A 22,238-nucleotide genomic window follows, 5' to 3' on the forward strand; every position below is an offset into this window, starting at 1 on the left:
ATGGCTTGCAACTAGGACTCCACTGCTAGTGTTACTGTTTGACGCTACCAAGATAAACACCTGAAACGTCGGAGTCTCTGGAAATGCTGTGGTGTGGTTTTAATGGTGAAAATGCTGACAGACACTTCAGGGAAGGGGAACCTGTAGACCTTGAGATGTGGTTGACCTCCAACTCCCGTTAGAGCCAGCCAAGTAGTTGGAATATGGGTCACAGGTTCTTCGGTATGTATCTAGAGCAGCCTTACATGACGTGGTGCCCCTCTGGTGGATGGGACTAAAATCCCAGCAACTCTAACCATTAGCCACACTGGGTGAGGCTGATGGGATTCTAACAATGTCTAAAGGGCCAAAAGCTTAGTGGAGGAGAAGACCCAGAAGTTCCTGTGAGCAGGACTGCACGCATGGAATGCTCTCACTGAAAAGCAGGCCAGCGAAGACAGTATTTTTTGGCACATACCACCTTGCTCCTCTGCTGAAAAGCTGCTCTGGAATTTCAAAGGTGGTCGTACTGAGCATTATAGGAGAAAGGGGAAACTGACAAAAATCACCTACCGCACTCTTCCTCTCAGGGGTGCCAACTTGAAGAAAATATTGGAGGGAGCCAGATAAGCCCTGCCCCACATAATCAATCACATGACATGGCACCCCCTATTGGAATGGCAATGCCCATCAACTTTGGGGGGGGCCCCAGCCCCCTCAAATATAGATGATGCCTCTAATGGACACACAAAGGCCCACTTTTACTGTGACTTCTACAAAGATTTGCTCATTTTCACCAAGTTATTAGGGTCCAAAGTCAGACAGTTAAAACACTGTTAAGTGGCTCTTCTAGCAAATGGAAAACTGTAGAGGTGATTAAAAATTCCACAATTTTAACTGATTAAATCCAGGAAGAATATACTGATAGAAACTTCCTTTGGAGACCTGTTAAACCCAGAAATGAAAGTAGCAATTTTAGTCGAGTGTGTAACCCAAGGCTTTTTGATAAGAATCAAAACATAAGACCAAGCATATTGCATAAAGTTATTCACACATTTTCATTTTGTTGTTTTCTTTACAGCATATTACAAGTGAACATTACATTATTCAATATGAACTAAGAGCAGCCTAGAGGCAGAACAGACCTAAACAGACTAGGAAAAAATGTTCCATAACCAAATCTACATTGGGAAGAGACTGTAGTGGGAAGAACATCCTCAAACCAAGAAACTTATTATGTGGGAAAGTATGCTTGGTTTCCTACACTACTTCTGCAGAAATATACAACTGATTATAGAGAAAGTATTGGTCAGATTAACAGAAGACAAAATATTATTAGAGTATAACTATGCCACTTAGGCCAGCCAACAGGTTACAGAACAGACTTGAAATGTACCAAAGAATACTGAATTATTGTTTGAAGACTGTTTAAGACAAATGGAAGAAATTTTAACTTGAAAGACTAGAGGTATTACGCACCTCCCCTCACATGAACCACCATATCCAACAGCAAACTCCCTGGAAATATTAGTAGTTTCCTGTATCTACTGGGAAAATGTTCTATAACTGTCATTAAACTTAAATTCAAAAGTTAAATATAGGGAAAGGAGGAAACTACTATATAAATTCAAATTGTGAGAGATACTTGAGTTATTTTAAGGTGTAAGTAACTGTTGAGCAGTTGTGTTAAATTATCAACATACTAAATTTTGTTGTAAGCAAATGTCTGTATGGTGTGATTGTATTTTTAATAAAAATGAGCATTTTGTAAATGAGATGACATGTTGCTCTCCTATCTTCTCTCTAGGCCTCTCCACAAAAGGTTTCAATGCAATCTATAGTCAAATCACTACTTCCAGCAGCTTTGAGACAAAGCACCTATGTTATGACATCAAAATGAAGTGTTTACACAAAATACTGACTTGAACAAAATACAAAGCACTTTATCTTTCCAAAACTGAATATACAAAGTAAGCTTCTTTCCAAAATATTTTCATAGGCAAAGGATTAAAAAGGATTTTAATTATACACATATGGTCACAATTCTGCCTTAAAAAGGAAACTGGGAAATGTACATAAGGCCGCTTGTAAATGTACAGCTTTTATCTTACTGTTACAGTGTCTTGTTCAGAGAAAAATTGACAGTATCATACATATTTGCTTTAGGATGAAGTAAGCTGTCCAAAAATACAGTACTCTTCTGTACAAAAACAAATCGTGCCACATTTAAGATGGAAGAAGCACTGGTTTGTGTGGTCAGTATTTCAGTCCATTAATTTGCCTTTATTCTCATTAATGATTAAACTGATTAAGTTCCCCAAATATCCATATTAACAGAACAACTATGTTAAACAAAAACATTTCCTCATAATAGATAAAAGAAAGCTGGTTCGTAGTTCTGAAACCATATAAAGATACAATCTTTTAAAAAATCAGTCTTGATTTGCTGAAATAAATTTACATTATACAACACTATGTCAGGGCAAAAAAGGGACAGGGGTATGAATATACACTAAAATGCAAATTTTCTTCCCAAAAGGGGTAAAACAAATTACATTTACAGCATGGAGGTTTACAAATGTACATCTGTACAACCAAAGTAAGCGTCACTACTCAATTAGCAAGGCTTGTAAAACATTGAAAACAAGAAATCTGCTTACAAACGGTAAACTTACATCTATTAACTATACTTATATAATGCTTATATTTATAAGGAAGCAAAAAGTTATTTGAATATTTAATCATGCTTTAGATGTTGAGCTATCAAAGTCTCAGTAGGCCTTTCCTCCACCATTAACTGCCTACCGTTTGCAGCTACCTGTGAGAACACAAAGCCTATCAACACTTTCAAATCCTGTATATGCAAAGCAAAGCACACACCTTATGCCCACTGACTGCCTATTATTTTAATGCAGGTTTACTCTTTTCCCAGACAGTACGTTGCTGGACCAAAGTACCACCTTGATTTTTATTCCCATATCTTGCACATCAATTAAATATTTAAGTATATACATGGCCTTTATACACTGCTAGAGAAAAGGGCACATTACATTAAAAGAAAAAACAATTGTTTCCAAAGTAAAAAGGTAGAAACTATTCCTCAATGTTCACATTTTATCATTCCTTACTGGTATTCTTCAGTGCCCTGATTATTTGGATTATAAAATTGTGAACCACCAAAATACAGAACTTAACTTTCTGTAATATGTTAAATAATAATTATGCAATCATCTATTTTCATCTGTTATAAAAAAAGGATTCCGCACAAAGGGGTGGGGGGAGAAATTAAACTAATTTCTATATACAACTATATAAACATGTGCTGTGATGTTGGGGAGACCTACCAGATTGTGAGCCAGTATATTAAAAGAATACTGTACTTTTTTCCCTTTAAAAACTATTTTATTCAATGACTTTACAAGGTAAAAATTTACAAAATGTGAGAGCTATTCGGATAGTTACATCATTTACAGGCATTCTGTGCTTTGTGAGCCACACAATCTGATAGGTCTCTGATAAGAAATGGCAATATGTTGCAATTCATTCCCCAAAAATATACACATGAATAAAATTTTTTACAAATGCATGAAGAGTCAATAAATAGGGTTTTTTTATATAAAAAAAATCACAACGTTTTGAGTTAAGTTGTATGTTTTGATAATTCACAATAAAATTCATCTTCAAGATTTTCTGAATGTGTCCTTAAAGCATTCCATTGGGTGGCCCTCCAACTGGGCCCAGGTCAGCACTGTTCTTCAGGTAATACTTTTCCAGCTTGGCAAGGATATGTTTGCCGTAGGTGTATTTGCGCAGGGTGGTAATATGGGGGCGAATCTGCAATAAGAAAATCCAGGTTTTAGTCAAAACATTCCTATCGCGAGGAGAGCAGATGATAAACTGAAGCAGAATATTCAAGACATCTTTGTTAGTTTTACGTTAATGTTTATGAACTCCAAGATCAATGATAAAATCTTCAGAGTCAAATAATATTTAAGATGAACCCAAGTGAGGACCAGGCGTAAGAAAAATTACATTGGTACCTTGGCTCCCTAACAGCTTATTTGTCAAACAAATCGGGTCCTGAATGCCGCAAATCCGGAAATAAGTGTTCCGGTTTGTGAACGTTTTTCGGAAGCCGAATGTCTGCTGCAGGAAGCTCCTGCAGACAATCGGAAGCTGTGCCTTGGTTGTCGAATGGACTCCCAGAATGGATTAAGTTTGAGAACCAAGGTATTAAAACTTGTACTACATTTTGATCCACTGCTTCCTAGCAAGGAACTCTTCTACTGGGGGAAGATATGTCTTCCTTTAAGCCTTCCCTTCACAAGAGTTCACAGACAATGATGTTCACATCCAAGCTAGTGGTTTGCTTCTCCGAACAAACAAGAGGTAAGCCAAGAACAAAATTTGGCTTCTGAACACGGTTTGTTTGGAGAGGAGGAATGAACCCAGGTTCAGGCATCACAACAAGCCACGTTGTGGAATGTTTCTGGGCAGTGCAAGAGCAGCACCTTGGAGACCAGGTTTCAAATCCCCACTCAGGGCTGAAGCTCAATGGTTTGGGTTAGCCACTCACTCTCAGCCTAACAGAACTCACTGTAAGGCTAAAATGGGAGAATCATGTACCGTATTACATATAACCAGTGTTATTTTCTTTTAAAAATGTTTAGGGGCACTCTCATTTTCCTACTCATGTTGAAATAATACCCCTCAATGAGGCCAAACTTAGATTCACAAAATGTTTAGGGGTATGCATACCCCTGAGTAATAAATAAAGCATGGAAAGAGTGAAGCAGGCATTACACACAAGCATGCTGCTTGTTCACATTTAGCTATCGTTTATTTTTAACTATAGTTCAACATTATTTGCAACCAGGTGTGTATCTACAGTCAAGTAAAAAAGCATGGTTATGGTTGAATCATATGAGATGGAAGAACTCCTGAAGATCTTCTAGTCCCTGCAATGAAGGAATATGCAGCTGCCCCATACGGGGATCAAACCTGCAATCTTGGCATTATCAGCACCACGTTCCAACCAACAGAGCTATCCAGGTCGAGTAAATTATCATTTCCATCCATATTTATATGAACCTGAGCCTCTTGGGCTTGCTGATCAGAAGGGTGGTGGTTCAAAACCGCACGACAGGGTGAGCTCCCGTTGCCCTGTCCCAGCTCCTGCCAGCCTAGCAGTTCAAAATCATACCAATGCAAATAGATAAATAGGTACTGCTGCAGCAGGAAGGTAAACAGCATTTCTGCGTGCTCTGGTTTCCGTCACGGTGTCCCGTTGCACCAGAAGTGGTTTAGTCTTGCTGGCCACATGACCTGGAAAGCTGTCTGCGAACAAATGCTGACTGTCTCAGCCTGAAGTGAGATGAGTGCCGCACCCATAGTTATGTTTGACTGGATTTAACCATCCAGGGGTCCTTAACCTTTACCTTTTTCATATGAACAACACAAATTTTAAAGAACCTATTTGAAATTAGTATCATTAACTTTCATCCTATTTTCAATTATGCTACTTACAAAATGAGGAATTAAAACATGGAGTTATTGGGTTGTGGGGGAGAGAGAGAAACTGTCAGACACAAAAGCATACAAGAGTCCTCCAAAGTTTGCAAAAGCTGGGAAATGATTTTTAAATTAAGAGTTCTTTCAAAGTCTGGAGCAGATAGGCACAATTACCTTGTGCATTATAATCTTTCGCTGAGCAGGTTCAGCCATGTCAATCATCTTCTGAACAACGTAGTTTGCATATTGGTCCTTCATCATGGTGTATAAGGCACTGTGAGGACCGTCATTCTGGCAACACACCTCATCAATAAGTAAAGCTCTTTCCGCACGAGATGCGTGAGTGACACATTTTTCTACCACATTGCTGAAAAAGATTACGGAACACAATACAGGAAAGATTACTGAATGGAATGGAATAAAGACTAGATAAAGAGACAAATTAGATCCAGCTAAATACATTACTAAGCAGATTAAACGCAACACACTGAAATGAAATACATGGCACTTAAACTATGAGACAACACAACATTACTGTATCGTGCTAATCTATCCCTGTGGCCTCTCACGTACATTAACCTCTGAGGTGCAGATTCTGCTGAAATGACTCCTCCTTGTGTCAGAAGAGGTAACATTGCATGTTCACATCCATCAGAGAGAAGTACAACTGCTCCCCATGGCAGTGTTGCCCACATTTTAGGAAAGGCGGTGCTTGCAAAGGGAGGAATCCCAGCTTGGGTTCCTATCACGTGGCTCGAGTCTTCTGAGTTATCCCGTGGAGCACTTAGGAGTAGCAACGGCTAAAGTGACCCTATTATATTTCAGCTCTGGGTTTGGTCGGTGCCTTAAAGGGGTGACTGCCTTAGGTTCCAAGATGAAAGAAAGGCAGATATAAAGGCACAGAAAGGAATAATAAAGCAGTCACTCACAGCCCAATATTAAACAGCAATTAGTAATTCACTGTTAACTATACCTGGCAAATTTATGCTGACTCAGAGTTAGAACCTTCCCTCTGATTTCAGACACAATTTTACTCTTGTCTTCAGGACGTCCATGTTCCAGCACATGTTGAATAACATAGTTCCCATATTGATCCTGAAAGTAACACACTTAAGTTGTCTCAAGCATATACATTAGTTTAGCATTTTCTAAAGCGCCCAAAAAACCTAAGTTGAAGAGGAGACCACTGTTACATACCCATGTTTTGGAATTGCAGCATTTAAAGTTCTATAGGGAAACTGATTATGCCCAACAGATATACACCAAAAATCTAATAAATGAAAAGGTTGACATGATCTTTTTTAAAGAATTTATTTCCAATATACCCAAACTCTGATTAATATTTGCTAATAAAAAGACAGCTACACAATATATTTTGTGCTCCCCAGAATATTTTAGTGTACACCAACCTGCACAAGCTGTTCTGTGTGCTGATGCAGTTCTTCTAAAATTGGAAGTGTCTGTTCAGCGGTGCAGTGCTCCAGAATACGTTGAATTACTCTGCAGCCATAAGGATGAGTTGAAAGCACAAACACCTTAAAACGACAGGATTATAATTATTAACACATACTGCATTAAATTTGCTCTATTCCAGATGAAGATGCCTCAGGTGTCCAAAAGGAGAAATTGCCATCTTTAATTACACCACATTATTGAAAAACATTCGATGTAAACATGGTTTTTGGAAGGAGGGAAAACAAGTGACTTTTACTTTTTAATATATTATGTAACACTGAACACAGATATTCTTGCATTTTCCCTTTGGCAAGAAATTACACCGCACCTATAGGAAAATTCTGATCCCCTGTTGCACAAGCAGGAACTTTTTCTTCACGACCCATTACAGAGTTTAATATGTGAAGGGGTCTGTATTCTGAAGACCACTACAGTGGGGTAGGGCAGCTGAAAAAAATTCACATCTGGGAACCAATGTGCCCTTTGGTTTCAGGTAGTACAAAGGTAGACGAGTCTAAAAAGCCAGGTACACAAATTTTCATGGCCCTCTAGCAGCTATGGTGGCTCATTTACCAGAAGTAATGTGTTTAGTGTTAACTCTGGAAGTGTAGTAGTAGTAGTAGTAGTAATAAAAATAAAAATTAGTAGTAGTAGTATTTATTCATTCATTCATTCACAACATACACCAGGAGGATTAGTTTGGTTATAATCGAGTGTACACTTCCCAAGTTAATGCCAAATACATTACTTCTGTATTTAAGCTAAGCTAAATACTTCTGTAGGGACGCGGGTGGCGCTGTGGGTAAAACCTCAGCGCCTAGGACTTGCCGATCGCATGGTCGGCGGTTCGAATCCCCGCGGTGGGGGTGCACTCCCGTCATTCGGTCCCAGCGCCTGCCAACCTAGCAGTTCGAAAGCACCCCCGGGTGCAAGTAGATAAATAGGGACCGCTTACCAGCGGGAAGGTAAACGGCGTTCTGTGTGCTGCGCTGGCTCGCCAGAGTAGCTTTGTCACGCTGGCCATGTGACCCGGAAGTGTCTGCGGACAGCGCTGGCTCCCGGCCTCTAGAGTGAGATGAGCACACAACCCTAGAGTCTGTCAAGACTGGCCCGTACGGGCAGGGGTACCTTTACCTTTACCTTTAAATACTTCTGTATTTAGGCTAGATGGTTGTGTCCCAGGCTTTTTATATTTCTCTACCCATGTACCATCAGAAACCGAAGGGGTGCATTGGTTGCCAGATGCCAAATATATTGGCATTATTTAAAGCTCTCCGACCCCGCTACTGAAAAATAACCAGGAGTCTTCATGAAGCAAAGCCACTTATCTAAACTGAGATTCTGTATGACAGAGAAGCTCTTCCCTGTTCAGAACCAACCTGGCAGGGCAGAGCAATGCATGCAGAGACTCCAAAGCACATGCCACTCTCATCATACATAGGTAAGCAAACTTTACTTTCTTTGGTGACTTGGTACGGGGGGGGGGGGGAGAGGCAAGCTTTTCTTATGGAGAACAGTACACTGCAACCCCAAGAAGCAGCATACACCCCAGGCTGTGTGTACTTCCTGATGCCAGTAACAGGCAAACCCAAAGGCAGCAAGGGACATAGTGAGCTTCTCATCCTCATCTGCCTGCCACCCCGCTCATTTACACTGCCGTGGTAAGCACAGAGCCTGCCAGTGGATGCATGAAACCATATCCCTGCAGCTGATGAAATTGGTGACCAACCAGAACTTCTGAATATAGGTGGGCTACCTCTGAGCAGAGGGGCCTGTACAGGGCTGGCCCACCCATGAGGCCAGGTAAAGCAAGTGCCTCAGGCGGCACGATCCACAGGGCAACGGATCCCGATATAGATCTTTATCCCCCCTTTATTCCTGATGTAAATCTTCACTCCCCGTTTCTTCCCTGGCGGAGAGGGGGAAGCCATTTTGCGGTTCGACTCAGGTGGCAAAATGTCTTGGCCCGGCCTGTGTGGCAAATTAAGGGTTGCATCCGACCCTGTGTGCACAGAGTTCTGCTCACATGGTGGAGCTTCCCTTCCTTGGCTTGCTGCAGAGGGTCTTCCAACCCCCTGGATCAGATTTGGAGGGTTCGGAGGGGAGGGTTTCAGGGGAAATAATGTTCCATTGCACCAGCAGAACAACAGCACAGGATAAGACCCTAAACAAATGAGACACATTTAGGAAGACTATATTTGCAGCAGCGTGCTAACCAATGTTATCTGAAAAGCTGTGATTATGGATAGTAACCATTCAGTTAAAGAGAGTAAATATAAAAAAACTAATTACCTGTCCTTTGAAAGCATCAATAATAAATTGGAGTGACTGGGGCTGGACACATTCTATACATTTTTGTACCACGTGGTTTCCATTTTGATCCTTCACGCATTTCAGGACGTGCCCATCGAGCTCCTTCACCATTTCATTCTACAGAGGAATAATTTGGCATTACCAGGTTACACAGGTCCGTAACAGGTTACTTTCCCCGCAAGTGTGCATTTCCCAATTATGATTTAACAAGAATAGTGCCTTCTATATATAATCAGACTACTATATTGTTACAAGCACGTTTCCCAGCAAAGCAAAACAGGAAACGTTTTACATTTGTGGGGTTTTTTTGTAATGGAATACAAAAATATTGTTCTAACTTACAATTACCTGCTGGTCAGGTGAGATAGACTCGAGGGCTTTCTGAATAACACGGCAACCGTACATCTGCAGAGCTAATGGGAGAACATGCCCACGAATGCGGGTAGCAAGGGCTAACTTCTGGTCTATGCTTCCAAACTACGAGAGAAGGGAAGGCACTGTTAACAAAAACCAAGCACACCTCTTGGCGTGTTACTATGAAAGTCATCTCACGCCACTATAAGAAATTTAAATCGCCTATCAGTGGATTATTCAAACCTGTGGAAAGCTGGAAAGAAAAGCATGTGAGCAGCCTTCAACACCACAAACACGGGAGTCGTAATATAGTCTAGGTTTCTCCCCATCAGAACAAACTCAGAGGTTAAAAACCTTTGAACAGCTTCCTTTATGCACTTACCTCAAAGAATTTCTGTATGACATAGTTGCCAAACACATCCGTCATCAGCTGATATGCTGCTTGCAGAATCTCACTAAATACCATTTGACGTTCAGCTGGAGTGGCTCTTTCTAATTTCTGCTGTATAAATCTGTAAGCACCAGAATTATACATAAGTAAAAACCTCAAGTTGAATAGAAGTCGAATAACTAGAGCAAAGTAGTGTGAAACAAACAAACAAACTGAAAATTACATAATAAGAATAAAAATTTTATTATTTATACCCCGCCCATCTGGCTGAGTTGCCCCAGCCACTCTGGGTGGCTCCCAATCGAGTGTTAAGAACAATACAGCATTAAATATTAAAAACTTCCCTAAACAGGGCTGCCTTCAGATGTCTTTTAAAAATAGGATAGCTGCTTATTTCCTTGACATCTGCTGGGAGGGCGTTCCACAGGGCGGGTGCCACTACCGAGAAGGCCCTCTGTCTGGTTCCCTGTAACCTTACTTCTCGCAATGAGGGAACCACCAGAAGGCCCTCGGCGTTGGATCTCAGTGTCTGGGCTGAATGATGGGGGTGGAGATACTCCTTCAGGTATACAGGACAGAGGCCATTTAGGGCTTTAAAGGTCAGCACCAACACTTTGAATTGTGCTCGGATATGTACTGGGAGCCAATGTAGATCTCTCAAGACCGGTGTTATATGGTCCCAGCAGCCACTCCCAGTCACCAGTCTAGTTGCCACATTCTGGATTAATTGCAGTTTCCGGGTCAGCTTGAAAGGTAGCCCCACGTAGAGCGCATTGCAGTAGTCCAAGTGGGAGATAACTAGAGCATGCACCATTCTGGCGAGACAGTCTGTGGGCAAGTAGGGTCTCAGCCTGCATACCAGATGGAGCTGGTAGACAGCCGCCCTGGACACAGAATTAACCTGTGCCTCCATGGACAGCTGTGAGTCCAAAATGACTCCCAGGCTGCGCACCTGGTCCTTCAGGGACACAGTTACCCCATTCAGGACCAGGGAATCCCCCACACCCGCCCCGTCCCCCCCAAAACAGTACTTCTGTCTTGTCAGGATTCAACCTCAATCTGTTAGCCACCATCCATCCTCCCACTGCCTCCAGGCACTCACACAGGACCTTCACTGCCTTCACTGGTTCTGATTTAAAAGAGAGGTAGAGCTGGGTGTCATCTGCATACTGATGAACACCCAGCTCAAACTCCCTGATTATCTCTCCCAGCGGCTTCATATAGATATTAAAAAGCATGGGGGAGAGGATGGAACCCTGAGGCACCCCACAAGTGAGAGCCCAGGGCTCTCATCCCCCAACACCACTTTCTGCAAGTTTACGAAATTTTAGTTAAATAGTAACTGGTAAGCTACTCTGGCATAGTCCTAGAAGGGATTACTGTAAGTTAATATCTCCATTATTTATTACGACTACACTAGGATGAAACCATCAACTTCAGTGCAATGAAATCCGTGTAAATTGCTTGTAATTCATTACTGAGAATGAAGATTTCTCTCATGTTAGCCTTTTTTTTTCTTTTTCTTTTTTTTTAGAAGACAGGCTTGAAAGCCAGATGGCCATGCCTGCTTACTCCCTAAAAGTAACGATGCACTGTCTGAACAGGCCCATTAAGAAGGAAGCTCCAGATCTTTTCACATTGAGAATTAAAATGACAAAAATTCCATGTGTTTCCCCGCAAGACCCAATTAAAGGGAATGTTTATCATTGTAAATGTTCTCCAAACGCATCAGCATAAGTTACAAATACTAACCTAGAGCCATGCTGGTCCCGTGAAAACTCAACTATGTGTCCAACTAGGTCTCTTAGTTGAAGATTAGGGAAGCGATTGTTTCGGAAATCTTCCAGTAACCTACTACGTCCAGAAGGCATAATGTCAGACCGACTGTAACGGAGGCGCGAAGGAGGAAACAACTGGCTGCTGGAGCTAAAAAGACTGGAGGTGTTTGCTGCACTGCGATACTTTGCTTCTGCTCCAGGGGCTGCAGAGATATAGCGACCACTACCATTGGTCAGTCCTCCTACAATGAAGCAGCCGTGTTAGTAAGAAGTCTTAATTATGCCGTAAATACTAAGAATATAAATTGTACAAGAAATCAGGAAGACTAGAATAATGAGCGTCTTCTCACACTTCATTTTCATTAAATTTCGAGTAAAGTAGTTTCTACCACTAGAAAGGAACGAGCAAATCTTTTTTAAAAAAGAAATATAGTAATAATAATAAAGGTGAAGCAGCAATAAAATTGAGACAGCTCCAACATAAAACAAGAACCCCACAACTAGCTTTCGGACACCAGTGCACTTTGCACAAAAGAAAACTTGAACTTTCAACAATGGGCAACTAGTATACACACTATGCCAATCACAGGAACTAAAGCGAATCATCAGCTACTCTTTCCGGACTCTCACACTTGGCACGCTAAGTTGTATCAATTGAAGTCATACTCTTGATTTAAATCATACACTGATTTAAATGAGCATGACTAATCTAACCTCAGTGATTTCAGTGGGTCTGTTCTATGATATACAGTGGTGCCCCGCAAGACGAAATTAATTCGTTCCACAAGTTTTGTCGTCTAGCGAATTTTTCGTCTTGCGAATCACGAAATCCCATAGGAATGCATTGAAAATCAATTAATGCGTTCCTATGGTCAAAAAAAGTCCAAACAAAGCCAAATTTGGTACAACAACTGTTTATTAACTGCTCTTTAAAGTCACACATACTGTAAAGAGCAGTTCAAAAATTGAAGGGAAAATAAATTAACTTTATAAACAAAACATGTCTTTGTTTTTAGACAAAGGAAACAAAGTCGCGAGACGTTTTCGTCTTGCGAAACAAGCCCATAGGGAAATTCGTCTTGCGAGGCAAATCGAAAACGGAAAAACCTTTCGTCTAGCGAGTTTTTTGTCTTGCGAGGCATTCGTCTTGCGAGGTACCACTGTAAATCGAAGCAACCCGCTATGTAAATAGCGGAAGACCTTCACACTTCCTCTCTTAAGGATTAACGTGAAAGTTCAGTAGGGCAGCTTCTTAATATGCTATCAATGTTTGTATAGAAAAAGAATCTGGAAGTCTGATTTTCAGAGGTTTTCCGAAGAGATACTCAAAGCCGTGCCTTGACTGCTTTGTTATCGCTTCTCCTAAAACAGCCACATAGCTCCCACCTCTACAAAGCACAAGATCAACTGCTACTAAGACAACATCAAAATTGGAAGCCTTTGGAAAGAAGACATATTAAGCCACATTGATTAGCCAGCACTCACCATGCCAATTTGGTTCATGTTATTTAAGCACTAGTCTAGAGACTTTTGCTGATGTTACTAGCATGGAACCAGCCCTGTAAGGTAACAGAGGGGAGGCCAATCCAGCATTCACTGTGTGGGATGTGAAAGTAAAGTATGGCAACTTGTCATCCACACATAAATTATATTGGTTTATGGGGGTGGGGGGATGAGAAATTAATTTAAATAAAATACGGATCATATTAAACATACAAGTCTAACCAGCACAGCTTAATTTAGCTGATCACTTAGGAAAGGTGACAGAACATTTTCAAGCTGACACTGGGATAGTATATAACTCATATACACAGTCTGTATATGAGTTGAAGACCACTCATGCAACTGGTATTTCCTCTTAGCCTGCATCTTCACAAAGTCTCTCTGGAGGGCTGGGAGTCCTCCTGAACAGCCTGAGCTGCGGCTACAATAAAAAGATTGGTTGCATGAGCTGTCTTCTGCTTGTGCAACCTTTGGATTCAATCAACTGCTTTTTTTAAAAAAACCAAACCTATAGCTACATTATCAATACATCAAACTTACTACACGCTTACTAGACCCAAGTAATGGCAGTGATTTAGCAAAAGACCCCCCCCCCAATTGCTCAGTTTAAGAAAACAGCTCATGCTGAATTATTTCCCCCCAGGAATAGGAGTGAGGAACCTGGATGCAGTCTCCCAGACCTCTACTTGACACTCAGAACTTTCTCCAGACCATTTTTCGTCATTGGCCCCAGATTCACACAAAAACAGGAGTTTTTGCCTGTCCGGAACGTGCTCTGGACAACACCTCTGGCTTGCCCAAGTGGAGGTCAGTGCTAGGGCTGGGCGATATATACCAATATATCATCCAAAACTGGTTTAAAGTCCATAGCATAATATCGGTTTTTAGCAAATCTGAAGCAAGCCAGTGAGATAGATAGTGATACACACAACAGCTTAGAATGTACATATTGAACAAGTACTGCTTACAGCGAAAGGCCAGCACAAAGATTTAGTAGCTTGACCACTATGTTAGTTAAAAGATGGGGGTAGGGTCCAGAGAGCCCATTGTGGAAAGAGATTGCCCCTTTTTACTACGTCCCATGTTACTGCAGAGGGGCCAGCAAATTCCCTGGCACAGTCCATAGGAAGAAACACAGGCTGCAGTAGCAAAGAGGCAGTGGGGGAAAGTCTCTTCTGTAAGCAACAGTTTCTTGGATCCCACTCATTGGACTTCACTTATATGAGCTACTCAAATGACCAGATCTCTTTAACCATTGCTTTTATAGAGATTTTACAAACAGCCCCTGTTTTCAGAGATATAGTGGCAGGTAAGTTATGCACAGGTAAAACACAGACACATCAGTTTTGCATTTCTTAAACATCCACAGAAGAGGAAAAGGACAGAATAGTAGTGAAGCAGCTTGATGTGTTAAGAATAGAACCTGACGTCTTTTCTGAAGGTACAGAGAAATAAAAATGACCAGTCCTTGTTCTGGAAGTCAGCCTGCATGAAGAGGAAACTTACTTTGCAGTGTTATGAATATGGACACCTGAAGACTAAATGTTGATTTAAATCTGGGAATACAGGCACTAGGTTCAATGCAGTAACAAGGTGAAAGCCACCAGGTGGCAGCAAAGTTAGCTTAATAATCAAGTAAAAAGAATTAGGTACCATTTCCTGTAATTTAAGTGCACAGACTCCAAAGTCTGTATTATTGATCTGCATAAAAATTCTCATTCATAAGAAGAATTTAGTTTGCACCCACTTTGTGGTGTTATTAGCGCACACAATCAAGGCATAACAAATGAGGAATATCTTGCACACGATTTGTTTTTTAAACAAAAGCCCATGAATTTAAATCATAACATTTTTCCATTTTAATTTACTTGATAGCCAAAGTTACTAAATATAAATGTGTGATCAGATTTGCATTTAGCATGTGATCCTTCAGGCTATGAACAAGTTGACTTACTAATCTTATTTGGAAAATAGTCCCTGGAAACAATTTTTTCTTTTAGTTATTTAGCAGGTAGTATTTAGCAAATACAAAAGGGGAATAATCTTGTTTTGGTCTCCATCTTCTACAGAAAATCTTGCCCCAGTCGTTTTATAAAATGTGACATGAAATAATCTGTTGATGCTTTTACCACCAACGCTATAAGAAATCAAACTAGCTAGATCAAGACTTCTGTATATATTCAGGTATGTGGAAGGAAGGCAGTGACAGAATGATGGCAGAAATAATAAACACAGCAGAGGTGAAAACAGCATCTCTATATCATGGTGAAGATGAGGGCAGGTAAGGTAAAGAAATAGAGCAAACACACTGGGAAAAACAATTCATAAAAAGGGGGTCAAGAAAGGAGCAATGCACAAAAGATAAAATGAGGTTTCTATTCTGAGACCCTGCTCACTAGTTTGGGCCTCTGAATTTTCTCTAAGGCAGAAAATAATAAAATACAAACAGGCTAAGAAATCCTTTTTGGGATATTGAAAAAAGGAGATACCCAATGGTCCACCATCTTAAGAGACTTCTGCTTGTAGAACAGAACTTTTCCTTCCTGTCCCCTTTCCTGAAGCCATCCTTCAAAATCAGATCCACAGGGTTGGGGAATCCCAGCACAGCAGATTTTTGAGGCATGCAGGGGAGAGGAAGGGAAAGCCTTGTTGCATGAGTGGAGTTCTGCTCACAAAGCACTGAGTACAACCCAGACACATTCTGATATTCTTCTTTGTAGAGCTAACAAAGAACTAGAGAGGTGACAGTCCTGATCCATAAGCAATTCAAATCTGATTTTTTTAAAAAATGTTTTCATGTTTGAAAGCTAGAACAATAAGTACAAATACAGATTCTCATGCAGCATAAATTTTGCAAAGATGAAATAATGGAGCCTATTCTCTCTCTCTCTCTCTGACTAACCCATTTCCGTACAACTCCAAAAGCTAGCACTTATTCTCGAGAGAGAAACTCTCCATAAATCTTGATGGTGTATACCATTTTAGGTACTGAGAATTTTGGGGTGAGAAACCCTCATCTACTTTAACTGCAGGTTTGACTTTTCTCTTAACCTGAGCTTTTGGCTTTTAATCTGAAGCATGCCGTCACGACCTCTTTTAGTGGGATGCAATCCCTAAGTCTGCATCTTTTATCTGTATAACTGTGCTTTTAGATGTTTATAGGACGTTTTCAATTGCTTTTATTATAGCTATCTTCAAATATCTTAAGGGCTGTCACATCAAAGAGGGAACTAGCTTGTTCTTTCTTGCTTTCCTCCTCTGGATGGTAGGACTCGGAACCAATGGCTTCAAGTTACAAGAAAGGAGATTCCTACCAAACGTTCGAAAAAACTTTCTGACCGTAAGAGCTGTTCACCAGTGGAACAGACTCCCACGAGAGATGGTGGACTCTTCTTCCTTGGAGGTTTTTAAGCAGAAGTTGGATAGCCATCTGTCATGGATGCTTTCGCTGCAATTCCTGCATAGCAGGGGATTGGACTAGATGAACTCTTGGGTCCCTTCCAACTCTGGCTCTATTATTCTATTGTAAGCTACTTTGAGCCACTATGGGAAAAGTGACTCATATACTGTATATAACAAAGAAAGAAAACAATCTGCAGATAATTGACGTTAATAGAACTACCAGCTACTTTTTCACCCACCTGCAAGGAATTCTCAGTTTGAAACCTTATTAGCCCAATATGATAACAGGGCATATTAATTCTACACCTCCTGTCAGTGTGCAGAGGTTCCTTAAAGCATTTTTTGTCTATCCGGATACTATGGATGAAATTCAACACTATGGGTTATTTCCGTTCATAAAACAGGGCATCCCCTTTCTCTCCTCCGCTTTGCAATCCCAAATCTGCTCCGTGGGGTGTCCTGCAATCTCCCCCTCCCACAGCAAATTGAGGGGGTGCATGTCAGGAAAAAAAGAGGAAGAGGAAGTTCTGTTGCATGAGTAGGTGTCTGTTCTGCAAAGGTATGAACACCCCTGGGTACAAGGCACTCTTCTGCATCAAAGACCTGTAAAATTTGTTCAACTGACTATTTAGAAGCAAAATGTGCACGCTTCAAATTGTCACTGAAATTCTGCGCAAAGCTATGCTTTAGGAAATTCACACATCATCATCTGAAAAGCTAACATTTTAATTTCCTAGATGTTTTAAAATTTTTAATGCCAAAAGCATCCACACAAAAGCATCCTTCAGAGCACATGGCTAGACAGTCATAAAGGCATATTAAGAGGTTTTTGTTACTGTACAAAAGGACACAGTGTAATTTGGAAGTTGAAATTGTTGCAATTAAAAAGGCAGCAGCTTTTACAGCCTGCTTGGATTGAGGGCCTCTATATCAGATTGCCTCCATTTTGAGTCTTTTCGTGTCTGTGCTTTATGTAGCCCACACTGTACCATCAATGCACAAGATGGAAGTCTCAGCAGGCTTGAGACTAACCTCAAGGTGTACAAAAGCATTAAAAAATCCAACGGAAAACTCTCTTTAAAACCTCAATACCGCACTATAACTCCTCAGTGGAATTGACAAGTGGGTGGGAGGAGGGAATTGACTGAACAGGAGAACAGAGAAACAGACGTCTCTAGTATTTTTTGGAAAGCTGTTTGTTTGCCACACATTTGAACACCTTTTAAGAGATAATAACCAAATTTTGCATGATCATTACATGTTTTTAGGTGCCAGGCAAGAACATTCCTCTTTACCCAGGCCTTTCACCATTAAATAATATATGGCTTGCTAAAACTTTGGGGCGGGGAGGGAGAGACACTATGATTATTTTATTATCCTCCTGTCTATTATGTTTTTATTTTTATGCTCCATAAAATGTGTTCTTAATGTTGCACACCAACCTGAGATCTTTTGATAAAGGGTAGTATATAGTTCCTATTATTATTATTATTATTTCCTAAGAAGCAGGTTGCCTTCTTTGTTTGGATATAACTGGCTGTTGTTTGGAATCCAGATGGCAGATTGGACCTTTCAAAACTACTGATTTTAGCCACTGATGTCAAACTTCATTACAGCGAGGTATGAAGTTGCAGGTATACAGTCATACCTCGGGTTGAATGCGCTTCGGGTTGAGCACGTTCGAGTTGCTCTCCACGGCAACCCAGAAGTAACGAAGTGTGTTACTTCCGGGTTTTGCCGCTTGCGCATGCGGAGACGCTCAAAATGACGTCACGCGCATGCGCAGAAGCGGTGAAAAGCGACCTGCCATTGCTAGTTACGTTTGCTTCTAGATGCGAACGGGGCTCCAGAACGGATCCCGTTTGTATCTAGAGGTACCACTGTATATATAAAAGGGTAGAAAGAGCCATCTCATTGGCTGGATACATCACTTACTGGTTCATACTGAGAAGCTATTTTTCCAATATCCTCAAAGGCTGGAAGACAGAGGTGCCCATAGACAACAATGGAGAAAATAATCATTTAATATAGCTGGGATTGGGCCTGAGCATCCAGATGACTCCATCTCTTCCCTCCCCACTACATACATCTATATCAATCTATCTATGGAGGGGAAACCTCAAGAAGCAGCCCACCAAGGGCTTTGTAGGTTCAGTGAGCATAGAATGCTGCCTACCTGGATGAGGTTGGATACGGACCTTCAGGACAGGGAGGAATGGCATTGAACATCTAATCCTAAACAACAGTACTCCACACTGTGACCACTTTGAACAAGTGGTCATGATCATAGCACAGTGTGTGCCTGCTTTATTTCTGATCAAGCAGAAAAAGCCACAGAAGGTGCACTGGGTGCAGATTTCAAAGTGTTATGAATCTCACCTTTCATTTTTAGACATTTCAGAATTAAATGAAGTGTCTAATGTATGGTAAAATATCAAAAGCCTGAGGAACAAAAGCTAAGTTCCAGGCTTCCAGTAGGCAGGGCTTAATAAATAAATAAATAATAATAATTTAAAAATAAAACAAAGAAATCTTTTGTGTCTTCCATGAATATTCACAATAAAACAATGCAGCACAAACTATGCAAATTAAGAACCACTTAATTCATAACTTGCACAGCTATAGAACAGCTTTTGTTGTAGAATTTGGGATTATCCCAATTTTAAAGTTTTAGCCGGATTACAGCTGGCCTAATCATATGTCATTTACAGGAGAGTAATGTCAAACCAAGAAGAGCCTCAGGTCACCTTTGCTGTCGGCTACAGAGAATAAATAAGGTCTGATTCTGGATGGAATCTAAAGAGTGGTGTGCTATTGAGGCAAGTGCTTCTTTTGCCAAAAAATAAATTTTAAAAATCACACTGAATTCCACTTAGGAATACAGTCGTACCTTGGTTTTCGAACAGCTTAGTTTTCAAACGTTTTGGTTCCGGATGCCGCAAACCCGGAAGTAACTGTTCCAGTCGGCGAACTATTTTTGGAAGTCGAATGTCTGACGGGGTTTCCGGTTGGCTGCAGGAGCTTCCTGCAGCCAATCAGAAGCCGCGCTTTGGTTTCCGAACATTTGGTAGTTGAACAGACTTCCGGAACGGATTCTGTTCGACGTCCGAGGTATGACTGTATTTAGTAACAGCTTTTCTGGGTGTGCCAAGCATTTTGGTAGGAAATGGGGTTGGAAAAGCCTGGGTATATGCACATAAGTCTCTTGTCAACCACTGTGCTTACAGGAAGCTGGTATTTTTCCTTGCGTTGTGACAGAAAACCTCAGTTCTTCCTGAGGACAGATCAAGAGGCAAGATGCAAACCCTACTCAAATGCAGAGGTGCAAGAGAACCTGAAACACATTCCAAGTAAAAATGTCTCCAAGTAGCGACAATATTCAAGTACTAGGCTAGAGAACCCTGAATACTGTTTTACATCTGGTAATCTTTGTTTCAATGCAGTTAGAACCAACTTAACTTCATGAGAATGGGTTAAGTGCTACCTTCCTCTTCTAGCTAACTTTAGGAAAAAATAAACAAAGAAAAAACATAGTTTGGATAATAAAATCTATCTTTTTATTTGGGGCCTATTAGTCCAGCCTCCTGTGCTCAAAATGGTTGCCTACTGTAAGCTTACAATCAGGACCTGCTTTATAATATAATTTATTATAAAGAAAATGCCAATATTTTAGACCGAAGCCTCATTTTAATATGGATACTTTGCACTTTATAATCTACACATCTTAACATAAGTTTATTTAGTACTACTTCTAAATGCAGCACTTTTTTAGTACTTTATTTTCTAAATACAGCCGGGCACTCAGTATAAAACAGGGCCAATAAATATATGCCCAAACTGCCTGTTTTTACAAGTCAATGGGAAAGACCAAAGAGCATTTATTTAGGTACTGTGCCATTATAGCACAAGTAGATTTATAATATGTATGACATTTTGAAACATGTCATGTTTTTGGATCTAACTGTGTGGTGGAGAAACCCTTCTCTAGCAAAATTCCCAGTGCCTCTACAGTTCACAAGCGTAAAGCATACAACCTTAAGTTACACAGCTTATACTAACCTGAAGATACGTGGCTCACAGCATTACTACAGGAAAGTACAGAATTGCAAATTGCACAAAAAGCCCCCCAAAATGTATGTAATTCAATCTTTTAAAAATAAGCCTAATACCATGCTAAATAAAACATTTATCAGCATTAACAAAATTTGATGAAAATATTACTAATGCAGTAGGTGTGATGGAGAGGATGTATTATAGACTACATATCACTGCTGTTCCCCCTCCAGCTGTTTTGAAGGCAAGTTTCTAAAAGACTTCCTGCAAATTCATTCTAACCTGTTGGTTCAAAAAGCAGGATTTTTCAGTATTGCAAACTTTGCATGTGCTTTTCTTTAACAAAGATATAATAATTCATGTCACTACCACGCACCAAACATTAGCCTAAAGCCGACTCCATAAATAGCAGACATATGTTTAACACAGAAACAAGAGGAATATATATACCTTTTCCTGTCGTACAACAACAACAACAAAACAACCCAATCTTGGTTTGTTTTCTGTCTCTAGAAATCGGGCTTTCGTTTTGATGCGGCAAGGGTGGTTATGGAAAAACATGTTGCTCCAGGGGGCTGATTTAACTTTTGGTAACTGCATCCGTTAAAAGATTTGACTGTGCTGAGCAACACACTGGGACCCGGCCCATTATGCAACATTTGTTTCCTTTACTGAAGAGGCAAATTGACATTTAACCCAACATAAAATATTTAATATACATAGAAAAATACATATACACACATACATACACAAACAAAAAAGGGCTTTTGTTTTTTTTACCTAAATGCAAACTGGATGAGGATCCATGTGATGAAAGTGAAGGCGGAGGCGTAAGTGAATGTCCAGGAGTTTGGCTTGGCAGAGGCATGCCTATTGGGCTTGGAGAGGAGGAAAATCCCAGACTATTGTAAAATGGCTGCCCTATGGGTGCTAGGCTGCTACTAGATCTTTTGTACAAGTCAGAGCTAGTAGATAGAGACTCTCTCCTTGTGGCACTACTACTTGCAGAACTGCCAACTGAAGGAAGAAATAAAAAGACCCTATTACATACAGCGTCAACCAAGGAAAACCTAGCCCCAACCTACAGCTGGGTCATAACAGATGTGATCACAATCATTATAACAATCAAAATTATTCCAAAGACAAATTACTGTGATAACCACACATGATTTAATATAAATCACAAAATGAGCACAAGCATCATCCCTCAAATCAGGAAGGATTTTTAAGCAATCGCCAAGTCTCGACACACTCAAGACTTAGTAACATTTCTGAGGTTATTTTGATACACTGGAGTCGGGCTTTGGGACCAATAGTCAGGTATGTCGTACTGTGTTAAAATGAACCAATGAAGAGGAGTATTAATTTGAAATAATTTCTGTAAATGGTGTCCCCCCCCCCAGCTGAATTACTATATTGACAGGAGCTCCCCTTGTCTCCCGCAACAACCCCCAGCTCAGTAGTGCTACAGGATTTGGTTCTACAGAAGAATCCCTAAA

At 40.5% G+C, this 22,238-nt stretch overlaps 1 protein-coding gene across 17 annotated transcripts in view; it reads right to left on the reverse strand.

The window, feature by feature from the left end:
• Window positions 1–1,013: 1,013 nt before the first annotated feature.
• The window catches only part of PUM2 (pumilio RNA binding family member 2), a 62,218-nt gene continuing 40,993 nt past the window's right edge, over window positions 1,014–22,238 (reverse strand). For 10 of the 17 annotated variants that reach the window (XM_081188998.1, XM_081188999.1, XM_081188994.1 and 7 more), the window contains 9 exons: window positions 21,520–21,756; window positions 11,756–12,023; window positions 9,995–10,124; window positions 9,601–9,735; window positions 9,238–9,375; window positions 6,900–7,025; window positions 6,464–6,585; window positions 5,665–5,857; window positions 1,014–3,813 (listed from right to left, as the gene is read on the reverse strand). In XM_081188998.1, the coding sequence (XP_081045124.1) occupies window positions 3,682–3,813; window positions 5,665–5,857; window positions 6,464–6,585; window positions 6,900–7,025; window positions 9,238–9,375; window positions 9,601–9,735; window positions 9,995–10,124; window positions 11,756–12,023; window positions 21,520–21,756 (1,481 nt within the window). In that variant the 3' untranslated portion in view covers window positions 1,014–3,681. The remainder of the gene's footprint in view (window positions 3,814–5,664; window positions 5,858–6,463; window positions 6,586–6,899; window positions 7,026–9,237; window positions 9,376–9,600; window positions 9,736–9,994; window positions 10,125–11,755; window positions 12,024–21,519; window positions 21,757–22,238) is intronic. The other 7 variants (XM_081189000.1, XM_081189007.1, XM_081188993.1 and 4 more) reach the window with 3 other exon arrangements.

Source organism: Podarcis bocagei (genome assembly GCF_964188305.1).
Source record: "Podarcis bocagei genome assembly, chromosome: 3".
Lineage (NCBI taxonomy): Eukaryota > Metazoa > Chordata > Lepidosauria > Squamata > Lacertidae > Podarcis > Podarcis bocagei.